Source organism: Panthera onca, chromosome A2 (genome assembly GCF_046562875.1).
Source record: "Panthera onca isolate mPanOnc1 chromosome A2, mPanOnc1 haplotype 2, whole genome shotgun sequence".
In the NCBI taxonomy this organism is placed as follows: Eukaryota; Metazoa; Chordata; class Mammalia; order Carnivora; family Felidae; genus Panthera; species Panthera onca.
Genome location: NC_138340.1, coordinates 120,472,991 through 120,490,899, shown reverse-complemented (window position 1 = coordinate 120,490,899; position 17,909 = coordinate 120,472,991). Strand labels below are relative to the sequence as shown.

The 17,909-nt window shown below is 44.5% G+C and overlaps 1 protein-coding gene and 1 long non-coding RNA gene across 5 annotated transcripts in view; one reads left to right on the top strand and one right to left on the bottom strand.

Annotated features, from left to right (window-relative positions):
• Positions 1–2,090, top strand: part of CPVL (carboxypeptidase vitellogenic like) — a 129,640-nt gene extending 127,550 nt beyond the window's left edge. For 3 of the 4 annotated variants that reach the window (XM_060632797.3, XM_078441078.2, XM_060632795.3), the window contains exon 13: positions 407–1,424. In XM_060632797.3, coding sequence (XP_060488780.1) covers positions 407–511 — 105 coding nt within the window. In that variant the 3' untranslated portion in view covers positions 512–1,424. Of the gene's footprint in view, positions 1–406 lie in introns of all 4 variants that reach the window. The other variant, XM_060632799.3, reaches the window with a different exon arrangement.
• The window catches only part of LOC144614899 (uncharacterized), a 42,306-nt gene that overhangs the window by 429 nt on the left and 23,968 nt on the right, over positions 1–17,909 (bottom strand). The window contains exon 2 of the long non-coding RNA XR_013553192.2: positions 386–527. This is a non-coding gene — a long non-coding RNA (uncharacterized LOC144614899). The remainder of the gene's footprint in view (positions 1–385; positions 528–17,909) is intronic.

Sequence of the window (17,909 nt, the reverse complement as noted above, 5' to 3'; positions counted from 1 at the left end):
TGTCAAAAAAGATAAGATGGATTAATAGATGGACAGTGAGGCAATGAGTTCCGTGGGCGTTAATGAGAGAACCTAAGTGGTAAGTCTATGAAATTCTTTCAGATGTGCTGTATGTTTGAATAGTTTTCACAATAAAAGGTGGGGGGAAAAGAAGTACTCTGTGCTACTCAAAAAGATGGCCTTTTAACATTTCAGGTGTCAAAGACTTCCATTTATTGTCGTTTTAATTTTTTGGAGAATCCAAATATCCCCTGTATTAATGCATGCCCCAAAGGCCTGGATTGATAGAATATGTTCCGTATTTCATGTAAGCTTTAAAAATACTTTAATCTGAACTAAAATTTTCCCTTCATGTAGAACACCCATTTCTCTAACTTTTTTTTACCTTTTACTTTTCTTCTCCAAGGTAATTGTTCGAGGTGGAGGGCACATTTTACCCTACGACCAGCCGCTGAGATCTTTTGACATGATCAATCGATTTGTTTTTGAGAGAGGATGGGATCCTTATTGATGGATAAGCTGCTGTCCTAAAAACAAAAAAAGGTCAGGGGACTTAATCTTTGAGAAGAAAACTTCCAAACCTGAAAATGTCGTATAAATAAGAAAAGTACCTTTTTATAGCTTTTTATAGCTTTAAAATGTTTCTCATCAATAAAAGTTATCTTTGAAACAAGTAAGGTTCTGTTTTGGGTGAGAGATGGCTCATTACAAAATTAACTGTAAGAAAATGCTATGCGGGGGCGCCTGGGTGGCTCGGTCGGTTAAGCGTCTGACCTCTGCTCAGGTCATGATCTCGCGGTTCGTGAGTTCGAGCCCCACGTCGGGCTCTGTGCTGACAGCTCAGAACCTGGAGTCTGCTTCAGATTCTGTATCTCTCTGTCTCTCTCTGCCCTCCCCCTGCTCACGCTGTGTCTCTGTCTCTCTCTCTCTCAAAAATAAATAAACAAAAAAAAATTTTTTTAAAGAAAATGCTACCTGTGATTAGGAATGGTATCTTGTAACTGAAAGGATGGGAAGAATGGATTCGGAGACACTGTTTCAGATGGAAACAGATAAATGGAAGGCGGAGGTCTTGAATAGGAATTTTAAATTCCTTCTAAGAGTACGTGCAAAGTGCAGTAGGGGAGTAAAGTTGTCACAACATTTTGTTCTGTAAGTAACAATAGAGTTTGTCATAGTATGTACCTGGAAGTATTTCAGAAGTAGTATTGGGTAAGAGCATCTCATTATCACTCCGAAGGAATGGGTGCCATCATGATGGTGGTGGACAAGACTTTGGAATGTGGACAGTCTTAGCAAGAAAGGTAGCTTGGAATTCTTTGAAATAGAAATTTTGCATATAAAAGTAACAATGCACCAACTGGCAATACGTAGAGGATCATATTCAAAGGACACACTGAATCTGTGTCTTTTCTTTTCTTTGTTTTTTTTTTTGCTTTTTGGGGGTTTTTAGTTTGTTGGTTCAAGTGTACCCATTTACCAAACAGCCTGCAGGGTGCAGGCATTAGTTATGAGCCGTTTTCAATTTGGATTTTAAATTCTGTGCTTCTTGTAGCCAAATAGAGAACGAACTAATTTTGTGTAATTGTTGGAATCTCAAAAAAATTTGAGATACTCTGGCATCAAAATATATACATTTATAAATATGCACACATTAGTACTTTTCCAGCTAAAATATCCCATCTTGGCACATCTTTCCTATTTATGCATCATGTGCTCTCATCTCTAATTTTCTACAGCATGTTTGGCTTTTTCAACATCATTTCCCTCTCATATTACCCATTTATGAATTGGCTCACTGGAGAACTGAATTTAAAAAGTCAAAACTTATTCTTGCTGCAAATATTTTGGGTCTTTACAACTTCTCATTCTGTGCCTGATTTCATTCAGGTTCGTGATCTTCCTTTTTTTTTTTTAATAGATATATTTCCGGGGCGCCTGGGTGGCTCAGTCAGTTGAGCGTCCGGCTTCAGCTCAGGTCATGATCTCAAGGTCTGTGAGTTTGAGCCCCGCGTCAGGCTCTGTGCTGACAGCTCAGAGCCTGGAGCCTGCTTTGGATTCTGTGTGTGTGTGTGTGTGTGTGTGTGTGTCTCTCTCTCTGCCCCTCCCCCACTCATGCTCTGTCTCTCTGTCAGAAATAAACATTAAAAAAATTAAAAATATATATATATATGTATATTTCCTTGTGCCCATGTAGGAGGAGTCGTCAAATCAAACATTCTGATCAAAAACAGATTTTAATTATTGCAGAGAATAAACTAGAGTTTTGCATGTGGCCCCACCTGCCATTTACATTGTTGCATTTGGTCCCAAAAATATGCAGTGGAGAGGGTACCAACTGTGGCTGGGAAAGTGCCATGCGTGTCACACCTGCAGTGGACATTTCTGGGTATGTCACCTCACTGTCCTCGCTTTGCCAAGTCCCAAAGGAGGCAGCCCGAAGAGATTGCTGAGGTTCCTTTCAGTTCACACGTCATTGTACTAGTGTCCGTTTCACAAGGGTACCATGAGATGATATAGTGAATCTTCATTATTCATAGATGCCACGTTCGTATGGCCTGTTCACTAAAATGTATCTGTAACCCCAAAACCAATAGTTGCTCACTTTTGTGGTCATTCACGAACACGTACCAAGCGATGAACAATTTGAGTTGCCCAACGTGCATGTTCTCAGTTACGGCCAAACAGGTGTTCTTTTTGTAGTCTGTTTAGTGCCATGTGTTTTTTGTTTTCCTTGTTGGTTTTTTTTTTTTTTTTTTTGCACTTTTTTGCTTTTTGTTCGTGCTTTTGCCATTCAAAAGGGTTCCAACACACAGTACTGAAATACCATGTAGTGTTCCCTCGGTGCAAGAAGGCTGTGGTGTGCCTTGTGGAGAAAGTATGTCTGTTAGGTATTCTTCATTCAATCATGAGTTATAGTGCTGTTGGCCATGAGTTCAATATTAATCAAGCAAGAATATCTATTTTATGAGGTTTCTTTCAACAGAAACACACGTAAAACAAGGTTGTGGATTAACTGGTTGACAGAAATGTGACCAGAGGCTAGTAGGAGCCACATCCTGTATGTCCCCCTGGATCAATGATTTAGAATTCACTAATTCAGTATCTGGGGAGATGTTATAGAAGATAACTAGAGTGAACAAAGAGAATCGACAGCATTTCTAGAACAGCAGAGGGACCAACACAAAATAATAGCTCAATAAATAGAAGTTGTAGGTGCAGTCGTTTTTAGTGTCCCCCTGCCCCAGGCATAGGATAGTGGGGAGTACTGGGGGACGACCTGCCAGGTCTTCCCAGAGCAACCCGAGCCAACTCCCCTGAGGGTACAGTATTACAGAGACTAAATCTGGCAGGTATTTTACTTCAAAAGAAGGGAGAGAAGAGTAGTTCGGAGACTAAAGGAAAACAAGGTTTTGAATTCACTTGGAGAGAGTCCTTTGTGTAAGAGAACCTTTGTGTGGGGTACACACTCTCCGTGGGACATTCAAGACAATCCATTAAGATGCCCCCTCTTGGTCCAAACATGAGACGGTCTGATGTCCCACATGGCTGCCATTACTTCGAGCAACTTCCACACAGAGAGGGCGCTATAGGGAGGAGAGGTGAGGGACCTTCTCGTGGTGCTGGGTCCAGTGTATTGCCAATTACAAGTTCCATGCAGATATGATACTATCCATGGGATTCATTTCATAAAAACAAAGCCTTCAAAGCGTGGGATCTTTATAGGGCTTTGCCATTCGATGGGGAATGGCCCGGTACGCCTCTCATACCCTACTGGTCATCTCATGGCAGTGTATTTAAAGAGCTGTAGGACCCGGGAACGAGTTGTGCATTCTTTCTTTGACAAACAGGCAAGTGTCATAGACTAGCTGTCATTTTCTGTCATGGCAAGTGGCTATTGTTAGTATGTCGTCTAGCAGGTATTTTTTTAAGGTCAACACACACAAATCAATAAAGAGTAAACATACAATCTGTCTTTTCATGGTAGAAGTGACATATCAACAATTACTGAGAAAGTCATTTCTTTTTTTTTTTTTTAATTTTTTTAAATATTTATTTTTGAGACAGAGACAGCAAGAGAGAGAGAGGTCATGCATGAGCAGGGGAGGGGCAGAGACAGAGGGAGACACAGAATCTGAAGCAGGCTCCAGGCTCTGAGCTGTCAGCACAGAGCCCGTTGTTGGGCTTTGACCCACGAACTGTGAGATCATGACCGGAGCCGAAGTCAGACGCTCAACCGACTGAGCCACCCAGGCGCCCAGAGAAAGTCATTTCTTTTCAAAAGAAAGTCAAACTATGGCAAGAATGTTTTGAAAACAGATGTTTGGAAATGTTTCCATTTACTTTGTGTGGCACATTACAAGGGAAAAAAAAACCTTATATCAAAGAAAATTTCAACAAACATCTTTGAATAAAGGATGGGTAGGATTGAAAAATGAGTTTGGGGAGCTAATAAAGTTTATCCAATGAGGTATTTCTTGCATCTGGATCTATGTGTCTCCATTTGTAAAGTGTCTCCTTCAGCTCTGATGGACTTTGAAACCAAGTGTCAAAGTAAACTGAACACATAACCAGACTTTGAATTGCTGTATCACAAAAGGGTGACCCTAGATTTTTCAAATATGACAAAGCATATTCAACACATTGATCTATTTAAAAATATATTAGCAGTGATATTTTAGAAAGTAAAAATACCTGTGCTACTAAAAATCAAATACGGTTTTTAAAAATGAAGGATGTAAAATTTCATCTTTATCATTTTAACGTTTCTATGTTGATTACTATTTTATAAGGTAAATGTCATTACAGTCATGGCATGACTATAAATGAATGAATAATTATTTTTTTGCTATGCCTTCAGCAACTTTTTTTTTAACTTTTTTTTTTTAACATTTATTTATTTTTGAGACAGAGAGAGACAGAGCACGAACAGGGGAGGGTCAGAGAGAGAGGGAGACACAGAATCTGAAACAGGCTCCAGGCTCTGAGCAGTCAGCACAGAGCCCGTCTCGGGGCTCGAACTCACATACTGCGAGATCGTGACCTGAGCCGAAGTTGGACGCTTAACCGACTGAGCCACCCAGGCGCCCCAACCTTCAGCAACTTTTAAATGATGGAGTGACACATCCTTATGTATCTTTGGAAGAGCACTGTTTGAGAGGACAGAAAGAGTCCACATGTAACAAAGTATGTTAAACTATGTACCGATTTTTTTGGAAGTTTATGTATTTGAGAGAGAGCGCGCACGCGCGCAAAAGAGAGAATCCCAGGCCGGCTCCGCTATCAGCTCAGACCCCAAGGCGGAGCTCAAACCCAGGAATCTAACCGTGAGATCAGGACCTGAGCCAAAATCAAGAGTCGGACGCTTAACGTGCTGAGCCACCCTGGCGCCCCATACCTATTTTGTTAAATTAAAAAAGCAAAGCATGTAACAGTACACTATGCTTTCATTTATAAGAAAGGAAGGGAAATTAAATAAACAAATAAGACAAAGAGGAAGGGAGGGAAAGAAACAAGTTTTGAAAAGGATTGGTGTCTCTGGGAAGATAAATAAGAGACTAGTAGCAGTAATGAAGGAAGGACGGGGTGTTGGTGGTGGGGGGGAGGAAGACTTAGGATTTTTATACAGTTTTCTGCTTATGATGTATGTATATATATATATATATATATATATACACATGATATATACTATATACACATTATAGAATTTATATACATATAAAATATATAGTATGTGTGTGTGTATAACTGGCCCCAGAATCTCAGAAAGAACTGCCCTCTGGTTCATTTTGCTATGGAGGCAGAGCCCTGGGATAGGCCCCGATGGACTAAATCTGCTCAGCAAAATCCCAGGGGTGTTTCCCAGACAACCTGACAGTGGGATGATGAGGGTGCCAGAAATTCGTCAGAAGGAGGGGTTAGAGGAAGCAAAAGAGGGAGACTGGCCACGTGTTGGCTGAGATCAGAGGGAGTTGGAATTCTACAGAGCCTGGAATTAGGAACCGATTCAGCACTGCCCTCCCCGCCCCCACGGTGCAGAAAGCAGTGGGGTTGGGGCCAGGAAGGCTTGCTGAAAGCTATTGCTGCCCTGTGCTGAGGGGCGGGGTGGGAGTGAGTTGATGTGACCTCGGACTGCCATTGTCAGGAGGCGGAAAGTCATTTCTGCTGCAATGGGCTTGCCTCTGAGGAAGCCCACGGGCTGGTCTGCAAGGCTCAGCCTTGACCACCGAGGAGTTGTTCCCACATGGCACAAGAGGGGTTTGCTCTAGCTGGACATACCTAATTCTGTGAAATCAGAGGTAATAATAACAGCTATCCTGTCTAAGCCCTTAAAATGCACCAGATGTTCACAAGATATCACCAGGGAGATGGTTTTCCCATTCGACAGATGAGGTCATGGCCCCTCATTGATACAAAGAGACTTGCCGCCTTGCTACAACCCGTGGCAGGGCCAGCCCAGGTTCAAACCCGGGTGTCTCTCCTCCGACCCCATCATCTCTCCACGGAGGAGACACGCTGCCTCCTGATCCCCAAGTGCTTTCGCACCTGATGATAGGGACAGGTAAGTGTCAGTGACCCATGTGGGGTCAAGCAGTGTGCGCCTTCGTTAAAAATGCGCTTTATTTTGAAAGTTGCGTAAGCCAGATTCTTGGAAACGTTTAGATACGGTATCTGCTCCACCCACGAGGAATTCATGGACACTTGAATCACAATTCTTTGAAAAGTACTAAGAGCTTTAATAAATAATAAATTACAAATAATTATTTATTTATGTGCAGTGCTTAAATCATCTTTCCTCTTGCCACCAGAAACGTGGCAGATAAGGCCAGAAACCAAGCACAGATCCCGTGACAGACTACTTGACTTGAGCCCCGATTTATTTTGGAAAGTCCAATGTCCTCTTCCTTTCTTCTCGTGCATTCTGACAAGACCCCCCCGCCTCCTCTTACTGCTGATGCTATATGAGCCACGGCTATGTCGGTCTTCATGCCATTTAATCTTCCGGTTCTAAGCTCAGAAGCTACTCCATGCTGAGCCCCTGCTGCAAGGATGCCCAGTGGAGGGAGGCTTGCCTCCACACCACCATCACACAGGAAGTTTGTACCCTGGGATGAAATACAGCGACCTGCACAGATGCGTTTAGTTTTCCTGCATCCTGTAATGGTTATTGCTAGTATAATTCCAAAGGTTTAAGAAACATCCAGGAAACAAACCTGAGAGTGATTGATTTTGTTGCCCCTAAGACGACCAGCCTGGAATGGAAAGCAGGCCGTTTGTGATGGATATCCGTTCGACCTCAAGAAAAGACATCTGTTCAATCATTTTAAAGGGATTTTTGGCAACTTGAGGAGTGTGATGCTGTGCTCTCTGCGTATTCCCCTGGGCCCTGTGCATTTGAGTAGGAGAGACCAGGGCTGTGGTTGCTGTTCAAATGGATTTAACAGGAGAATTCATTGCATCTGGCCAGATCTTGGGGGCAAACAGAATTACTTTTCTTAAGTCTTTAGTTTTCAAATTGCTCATTGCAAAAATTAAGTAAAAGCATCCTCTCCCCAACCTCACACTACGCAGTGAGGACTACTGGTAACTCTTCCCAGGCCAAAGGAGAGCGGGCCACCTCGAACTCAGTACCACCAAGGCCACACTCAATGGGGGTAGAAAATTACACGCCCCCCCCCCCAAAAAAACAACCCAGGGTGTTGTTACTGGAAGATAGGGGGCCTGGATGCTGGGAAGCCAAGAGCCAAAAAATGTCCACCACATGCAGAAGTCAAAGCTCAGTAGAAAGATTAAAGCCAGCCTCTACATTTTGACGTGTAGTGGGAATACAGGGTGGTAATTTTCCTACTATCCCAATGCATATTTATAATCAACATTTACATGTACGTCTATTAACTTTTGCTGATACTTTATATTTTCTTACATGAATCGAAGGAGAAAAGGGAAATAAGAGGCTAAGAGAACTGAGGACAGGAGAAGAGGGGCGTTGTCTGAAGAGATTAGGAAAACCCAGATTACCCATGCCAGCATTACGAACAGAAATTCCCCCTGAATCCCTGGCCCATACATGCTTGCCACCTTATATTAGGATGTATCATATTAAACCTTCTATACAACAGGACCTTTTCTGGGTGGTGAAGATACGGAGACAAATTTGGCCCACTCCTCTGCCCCTCGAACTGAGGGACAGGGGGCCATGTGAAGGGAAGATGGGCGACCACTGCATAAATGACCATAATCCCAGAGTGCCAAGTATTCTACTAGAGGAAAGTACAAAGCCCTTTGAGAGCAAAGAATAGAGAGTGACTAATGACTTCTGGGAAGAAGGAGTTTTCCAAACTGAGGAGTGGGGAGGAAGGCTGGAGGCTTTCCAGAGGCAAAGGGTAAGTAGCACCGACGGAGCCCTGAAGAAGAAGTCTAGGTGCCCCCGGGATGGTGAGAGTCCAAGCATTCCCTGCTTCTGCCTTCTCTCCTCTTACCTGTATCCTGTATTTTGTTGCAAAATCCGAATTCTCATCTAAACTCTTGTAATGGAGGAAGTAAACGGGCCGATTCCCATAATCAACTGATAGGAATAAACCCCTAACAACCATGCTGTAGTTTTCCCATCTTGTCTCTATGGAATCAGGGAAAGACCTAGAAGACTGTTCCTTACAAGCCCACTTGTCACGTGGCTTTGGTGGCAAGCGAGAGGACTACTTTATTAAAATCCCCACACACAGGGGTGCCTGGGTCTCTCAGTCAGTTAAGTGGCTGACTCTTGATCTCAGCTCAGGCCTTAATCTTAGGGTTGTGAGTTCAAGCCCCATGTTAGGCTCCAACTCCATGGAGCCTGCTAAAATCAATCAATCAGTAAATAAATAAGGCACCTGGGTGGCTCGGTCACTTAAGCATCTGACTCTTGATTTTGGCTTAGGTCATGATCTCGTGATTTGCAAGTTCAAGCCCCGTTACGGGTCCTACACTGACAGTGAGAAGCCTGCTTGGGATTCTCTCTCTCGCTCTCCCTGCCCTTCCACTCCTTGAGCTCTCTCTCTCTCTCAAAATAAATAAACTTCAAAATAAATAAACTTCAAAATAAATAAAAAGAAAAGAAAATCCCCGCACACTATACAGTAACATCTTGGGACAGGCTGTCATTTACCCATTTCCCATCTCCCCTGAGAAGAGACATATCCTGTACGGAGATGATTTTGAAATGGTCCCATAGTGTGACTCACTGGAGGGAAATGCCAAAGGCTTTGGAGAAAAAATAAACAAAAGTGAACAAATATGCCGATTCTATTTAAAAAAAAAAAAAAAGGCTTGGAGTGATGTTGCACTAGAAAATTGAAGCAGATCTTGGACAAGCTGGAGGGAGTAGTGGACAAAGATCTCGTTTGGTCAAATGAGGTAGTTTGTTCAGGGTGAAATTTCACCAGCATGTACTTTCCTGGGCTGTGAGGGACAGAGGAAAAGGGAACTCTACTAAGGCACAGCTCCCTCAAATATGTCCTGTCTGCCCCTGAAAAAATCATCACATTTGTTGGGCTAGAACCTAAGAATGGGTCCTTAAGTTCCAGTTTCTTACATAATGAGAAATGCAATTCTCTTTTGGCCTCATAAGTAAACCAAGCTCCACGTAGCACTGGTTCTAGATTATTTCTTCCCTTCCCAGGTAGTCAGAGAGAAGAAAAAAAAAAAAAAAAAGCTCCAGCCCAGGGAGCATGTGATTGCAAATGTTCTGTGATTTCCAGCTCTTCAGTGGATTTTTTTTTTATCCCCCTTGGGCTGGAGCAGAGTAAAAAGAGTTGACAGCCACATATCCAACTTGGAAATACTACAAAGATGAGAAAAAGGATTCAATAATCCTAGGTTATTAGGATATGCCCAGGTATGAAAGTTGAAATCGGGTGTTTTAATACTAGTACCCATAGTTCTCACGGGATCTTCTTTTAGTGAAGACCATATCAGTAAGGCTAAGAATGCAGAGAGGTCTGCGTTGTTCTTTCCTACATCTCACTTCATACAAGTCCCTAAATCCCCAATAGAGGTACCACCACATAAAAACAAAGATCAGATCTAGAGAGACAAGGGAGGCGTGGAAAAGACAAAAGGGGGTAAACAGAGAGATGGCTTCCTGAACCACCAGAGGGCAGCACGCAGTGCCCACCCCAGCGTGAAGTGGATTTTCAGCTTCCCCTTTCTCACCTGTTCTAGTTGCAGATGCAACAGTGACCTTGAAGCCCGAAGTACCACGGGTCTTTGTGATGAGCTCTCCCCACCCCATCCCACCCCTGCCATCTGCCTGAGAGCAGGCGAAGATGAGCTTCTCTGGGAAAAGAAGTTCAACACCGGGCAAGAGAGCACGGGAGTCGGGAATGCTGGCCGTGAGTAGGTGCTACTTTTCCAGGTTTATTATGCTGGGGGATTCTGGCATCTTGATAGATTCCTAAAAAAGCAATCTCTAATGGATGGTCTACAACGTATAAGGAAGAGAGCAGAAAACACGGAGAATGATATAATTAAAATATGCCTCGGGGCGCCTGGGTGGCGCAGTCGGTTAAGCGTCCGACTTCAGCCAGGTCACGATCTCACGGTCCGTGAGTTCGAGCCCCGCGTCAGGCTCTGGGCTGATGGCTCAGAGCCTGGAGCCTGTTTCCGATTCTGTGTCTCCCTCTCTCTCTGTCCCTCCCCCGTTCATGCTCTGTCTCTCTCTGTCCCAAAAATAAATAAACGTTGAAAAAAAAAAAAATTTAAAAAAAAAATAAAAAAAAATAAAATAAAATATGCCTCAAGCTAGATATATGATTTAAAGGCCATTTCTTCTCGCGTCTGATCGGACAGATTTCATAAAACCACCAGGATTCTGTATTTATGGAGAGAAAACTTGACGCTGCGTGGGTCTGCCCTTTTGTTTCTTGGGAACGGACTCATTTTATGTTCCCTGGTGCAGCTGTTTCAAACGGTGTCCACATGCAAGCTCCAGTGTGACCCAGGGACCGCTCCCCTCACTCTCAGCAAACAGCCTTGCCTCCGTCTATACTGAGACAATCAAAGCAATGCCGACACCGGATCCCTTGGTTTTCGTCCCCAACCCCAGCAAAGGCCTGCAGCATCCTTACCCACATCCCCTTCCCATCACGGGAAAGACGGCTCTTCTGAGCGCCCCGCCCCCAGCGCCAACTTTCCCGGTGGAAACTCAGATTCCACATGAGCAGCCCGTTACCTTTCCCTCACGAGCCAGCAGCTGCTCTTGGTTTTTCCTCATCTGCAGAGAACACCTCCATTGCTGCCATCACCATCCTTCCGGTGCCTTTGACATTGAACCAGTGGTCAACCCTGCCTGTGCTATGCCCTCCATATCTTTTGCATCTCTCTTCTCCTTCTGCCTCCTAGATGACAGGAATGCTCTCCCTGCTTTGGCCTTCCCAATCACCAGCCCCGACCATCAATCCATCCTCGATAGTGTTGCCGTTTCATTTCCTAACACACCCTTCTCATCTTCTCGCTCTATGACCCAGTGGCTGCCAAGTAACTTTCAAGTTAATGTCAAAACACCCTGACTTTGAGGGCCTGTCACACCATGACTCCAACCTACCTTTTGGGGCACTTCTTTTCCCACTGCTCAAACACATCTGGTCGGATGAGATCATTTGCCGTCGGCTATACACAACCTGTTTCCCTTTTGCTTATGCTTCTCTCTCTGTCCCCCACACTGCATGAAATGAAATACTGCCCAGCCTTCCAGGCTCACTCACAAGGGCAAGAGGCCTTAAGTCTTCCTTTTTCCTGGGTTTCACTCTTTCCACCCCGGTCTCAATGGAATCATGTTCTTCTCTGCATTATCTGTCCCACTCCTGCAACCTGCATTCCTGTCTTGTGCCCGAGTTGTCTGAAGTTCTCCCTTTCGGTTCCCCACTTGAGCAGGTAGCAGACTCCACATCCTTTGCCTCAGGGAGGTAAGTGGCAGGATGAGAAGCAGAAGGATTCTGGCTTTTGTTCTTTCTCTAAAACCCAGAGGCCCAAGGGGAGGACAGAGTTTGAGAAAAGCTTAGTGGTTTAGAAACACAGTGGGGAAACAACAGATGAAAAAGAAATCCCCCCAGTTATGGGGAGGAGCAAGTTCTGTGGGTTCCTGGCAGAGGCCATGTTGGGGCAAGCCCCCAGAGAGGAAGAGCCTTTGGGTGGAAGCATCTGGGGAGCTGAGGCTATAGGGCACTGACGTTTTCAGCCTTGCCCAGAAATGGCAGATGGCCATCAGGCATGAAGGGACCATGGGGACAAAATGTGGTTAGGTTGATTAGCAGTGTCCCTTCCTCAAAGCCCTTGTCAGTGCACTAGACTCTTAGAATCTTGACACCCTCCACCCCCTGAGAATGGGTAGGGAGGGAAGAATTCAGTTATTAACTGAAATGAAAATTCCTACTGGTGCAATGGTGTTGGGGTCCGAATTTTAAGAATATTGTAAAAAACAAAGACACCATATTTCTGAATGCCTGAACTTGTGCATTGATACTCATTCTTGATATACGGAAAACACCTATCATAACTTTTCCATTGAGGAAGAGAACAATATTTATCGAGGGCCCACTATGTGCCAGGCACTGGTCTAGATGGTAGAGATCTAGCAAAGAACAAGACTGAAGACCCCTCCTCAAAGACAGTACATTTTGGTGGGAGATCAGTGTTCAACTATAGACATATCTCTGAAGATATATATTGACAAGTGTCATAAAGAAAATCAAAGCAGATGAGGGCACGATTGTATCGGGTGGTTAGAAACAGCCTTCCTGACGTGCTGACATCTGAGCGGGGTCTGAAGGAAGGGCAGGCAGGAGTCTTGCTTGCATTTGAGAAGACACATTACCGACACTGCAGGAAAAGCAAGGGGTTCTGGTCCTGAGAGGGGAATCAAAGCTCAGCGATCCGATCCTGGAAGAAGGGCTGGTGACATCAGACCCATGGGAGATGGCAGATCAAGCTAAAGACTTGGGACCTGCCTAGCTTTGCTTCCCCCATAGGGCGCCAAACACGGGAAGTATTTATTGACTAAAGGACGGACCAAGTATGGCTCTGTGTGCCACACTGAGAAGTAAAAGATAACATAAAAATATGAACAAATACATAGAACCCCCAAAATGACCCATATGCCCACGGCCAAGACATAACCAAATATAAATTTTAAACATTAATACTCATCCTTCTAGTCTTTTATTATTTATTCTTTTTTTTCACATTTGAGACAATACTATGTCCTATTTTCTTCACTTAATCAGCTTGTAAGTTTTAATACCCTTTAATTCACCGAGATTCAGTGTGCATCTCTAACCGGACCCAGTCCCTTGGGCAACGTGGTTATAAGGCAACTCACTCCTCCAAGGGCCAACGGAGGTGCTTGGTGGCCACTGACTTTTACAAGGAAGGGGATGCTCAGACCACAAACCTTGTAGACTGAGATGGAGCGACAGCATGCTGGCCCGCATGGCCCCGGCTGGCCGCCGGCTGAGGGATGCCTGTCTCCTCCCTAACACAGGGGACGTCCTTGCCTCGCGGTGCATAGGATTTGTCATCATTAGCCAGACGATGCCTGCGAAACTTTCCCCTCCACATTTGGGCTCGAGGCATTGGAACATTTCCTAGAGAGGCAGTCTGTTCCCTTTCTGTCTCTGCTTTTACCTCCAGTAGCTGCCCCCAGCTGTTCCTAATTCTCTCCCCTGGTGAATGACTCAGCTTGATTCTGTGTCTACAACGTGTGGCTTCTTAAAGGAGCCAGACCATTTTGTAGCACAATGACATGTTAGCCCAAATCAAAGTAGCAAAACCACCGACGAGCACAACCATAAATTGGAAAACATAACATCTATTTATGTTCAATGTCCAGGATTATAAGCTCTTCGGTCATGAAAATAAACATGTGTCTGGGTAAAAACAAACAAAATCAGAGAGGACTTACTAGAAATCAGGCAGCAAGCCTAAGCACTTTCCGACGTGGCCTCCTATTCTTGCATATGCTTTGGGAGGGCTCTTTCTGGAAGAGCCATGGGGCCCGTGCTGAGGTGTGCTCTTAGAGCCCAGAGAAGGAGACAGGTGTGTTCATGGCCAAGGGGGAAGGCCCAGTGGGTGTTGTCTGAATAATGCAGATTTTACCAGTGAACCACCGTTGTTATAGCCGAATGATGTTTTTGGCTGGTTGTTAAAGCTGCTTTTGCCCCTGAGCAACCAATGAATTTATTCGTCTTGCATTGCTGAAAGGAAAACAAACCTAAGGCAGGACAAAATTAACGGGAAATTTTAGGAAGAAACACAACCCACCACCACCAACAAACAACCCTGTTTTGGCTGAGATAATTAGTGCCAGATGGAGGAGGGGGCCCAGGTGCCCAGACCGGGGGAGGGGGGGATGTGTCTAAGGACAGAAGCAGCTGTACATTAGCCAGCACAACCCGAAAGTTCATACCACTTGCAAAGCAGAGAAGCATTTCCTTTCTTCCTCTTTCTCCCCCTCCTAGATCTCTACCTCCTTTCTCTTTCCCTGTAGCCATGGGGATGTTCTAGGTTGGCACTCTTCCAAACGGCAAGGCACATTGTGACGGGGCTCACACCAAAACTCAGGAATGGGGTGGACGGAACAGAGCAAAGCGCCAAGGAGGGGAGTCATGATTTCTCATCATTTTCCCCAGACTCTGGATTTCAAAATCAGACTCCCATCCAGAGATAGGAAAAGTCGCATTTGGCTGCCTCTATGGCTGTCCCGTAATCAGTTCACGGTGGGGTTGTTGGATGCTTTGAGTTTAACCAGACCTGCACATGTCCTCAGTCTAATTCCATCTTGTGCCTCCTAATGTCATCATACGTAGCCTCTGGCAACTAAGTCATTTTCCAATTGCCGACATCCTTTCCCTTCAGCACTCATCCTGCCAGAATCTTTTACAGCTTCATGTTCTGAATCTCCCCAGGCAAGATGTGTGTGTGTGTGTGTGTGTGTGTGTGTGTTTCTTTAGCAAGATCGTTTCCAGAAAACAACCCTTTCCATAGGACAAATGAATCTAAAAGTCCTGTTGATTACAATCAACACAATACTGAAGAAACTCAAGGATCCTAGTGCTCCATTAAAGGAAAATAATGTCACAGAAGTCCTTTGTGCAGTATTTTTTTATTCATAGTTTTTATCACATTTGCCACTTCACCCATTTGGTGAAGAACATTAGTTTGTTCATATCAACACTTTGTTAATGTTTCAGTTCATTCCAGAGGCCCATACGAGGAGCTACGTGAACTCTGTAAAGACAGGGATTTTGCTCTATTATGTTCAACCCTGTATTTACAGCTCCTGGTAGAGTACCCGGCACTTTGTAAGTGTTCATTAATATTTATTGTTGAATAACTGAGGTATTTTCTAATGGGAAATGGAAGTCCGCCCACCTTTTAAATGTTGTGGTGTTTTGTGTGAAACAGAAGTGTTTATCTAATCTTGGAGTTAAGAAGGAAAATTCTGACCTCGTTTCACTCTTAGGAAGCAATGAGACTCTTAAAACATGTTTACCTAGCTTACTTTAAATTCGCAAACCACCACTAGGTATTTAGAAAGTCAACCCTTTCTTCCATTCCAAATAAAAATCCTATTTCATGTCAAGCACTACTCCTTTGTCAGTTACAAGTTAAGTCCCACCAGCAGTAACGGATTGTTCCCCTACCTTATGCAGAAGATGATTCTGGACTCTGGTACAAGGGCTGTACTTTACATTCGATGCGCCAAGATGAAATTTTGCCCGTTCTCCTCACGTTTGGGTAAACACAGCAAAAGTGAATGTATAATTGTGAAAATACTCCATATTGCGTTATTCTTAATCATCCCTAGCTATTTGAGCTAGTGGTCGAGGATTGAAGAAAATATAACATTCCAAACTCTGCTTTTCACGATTAGAAAAAAACACACACACACACACAGCTGATTTAATAGAACTCCCACAACTGTTGGCCAAATCCCAGATGGCCAAATCACAGCGTGGTTCTGAAGTGAGTTTTTAGAAGTCTGTCTTACTTCTAATGAAATTATATCCTAAAACCCAGGCTGCTATATCGAATCTTTTCCCACAGAGAAAAGTCTATTCCGAATGTGTTGACAGCTAAAGAGAAAGCCGGCCGTACTGCCAACAGGGAAACCGGCTGGGACGAAAGAGGTAGGGCTGAATCCTTTGAAATTCAGGGGGAGACTTACGAGTTTCCTGGGTTTCCTTTGAATCTGAGCGTAGGGAGTATGCACCAACAAGAGGTAAAACTAATTTGTGACGATGTCAGATGTGCAGCTTCTAAGATCGCCTTCCACTTCCCAACCCGGGTGCGGAATCCCAGGGAAAAGAAAAAAAAGCATGTGCATTAAGAGATCTCCTATGTGCTGTCGAGGAGTTGGGGGTGGAATTTCCATGTTCTTCCTGTTTTGATAGTTTTACAATCAATTACCGTGAAATCCAGTTGTGGACGTAACCCGTGAATGTGGGTTACGAGCTGGTGAACGAGCAAATCACCGTCCCACTCATCTCAGATAACTGCTGCTTTGTTCAACACAAACGATTCTGTCAACTGTATCAGGAGTGACTGAAACAACGGTCATGTCTATTCGTAACGGAACAGTACATGCAATAGGCATTTCGTTGCGTGTCGTGACTATTACTGAAATAGAAAAAGTAAAAAACGTTCCTTTCCACGCGGCCTCGTGCTTTCTTTCACCTGTTCGGAAATGTAACCCAGGCACATCTTCTAGGACTCGGCCCCACAAACAGGAAATGGGATTTAACAGCGTTTAAGCTTCTGAGAGTTCAAATGGATTTGGTTATTGACTCCTTACCAGTATTAGCCGGCTTATTAGAGATGTATTTCGTTAATTTGGCTGACAATGAGGTTGACGGTAGAACAGCATGACCACCAAAAGCAGCTTTGGGTTTTGCCCTTAATGAGAATTTTCATCCCGGAGCAGACTGGATTTACCAGGGCGTCGTGCTTTAAGGGGATTATGCTGAAGATTAGAGCAGTGGAAGCCTCGTGGAACAGGACTGGATATTCATTTTAGGACTGCAGTCCTGTGTCCCTATGGGCCAAGATGCTCGAAGGTTTGAGGATTCTGGTCACACTCTGAGTTGCTGCGAAAGTGTGGAGCAGCTGAAGAAAAATCCTCCTAGAAAAGCCTGAATGGGGGTTGGCGTGGCAAGTGTAAACAGGACCCAACCTTTCCCGTTTTAGAAAATTCGAACGCGTCTTAGAGCTGGAAGGAGAATTGTCAGAACTCCCCCAAAAGATGAGAAGGCAGCAAAAGTGCTGGTTGATTAACTAAAGAAGATAAAATCGGGAAACAGAGCTGTGGGGTGGTGTGAGCAAAGAGCAGCAAAGGCCTCCATTCTTTAGGCCAGCGGAACCGAGAGTCAGGTGGCTGAGATGTGGCCCGAGGCAGCCTCTTGGGGCTGAGGCCATTGTGCTGGTCTGGGCAGCCCTCCAGCCCCAGGCTGAACCAAGGGGCCCAGCAGCACAGGCTGAAGGAGATCACCGCCCACAAATCATTTACAATGTTTCATGATGAAGGAAAAATGGCTTTGAAGCAGCACTGCCACCATGAAAGGATCTGGAATGAGACCAATAGTAAAATGACCAGGACCTCGATTTGAACCACTAACCTATGGGGCAGAGTTGGCTGTGTCATCAGTTCCTTCCTCAAGAGAAAGCCTGAGCCCGTTCACAGGAAGGAACGCGGGGCTCTTTCCTGGCCGCCAGTCAGATGACGCGTTCAGATGGCATTCATCATAAAGGGGAGGGGTGCTGCGAAGCTGTCCCCCAACACACACCATGTTTGCATATTCAAAAGGCAACATAATACCAAGCCTCAAGGTGCTTCCCATTCACTTGGAAAAGATAAGGCTAAGACACACAGGGACAGT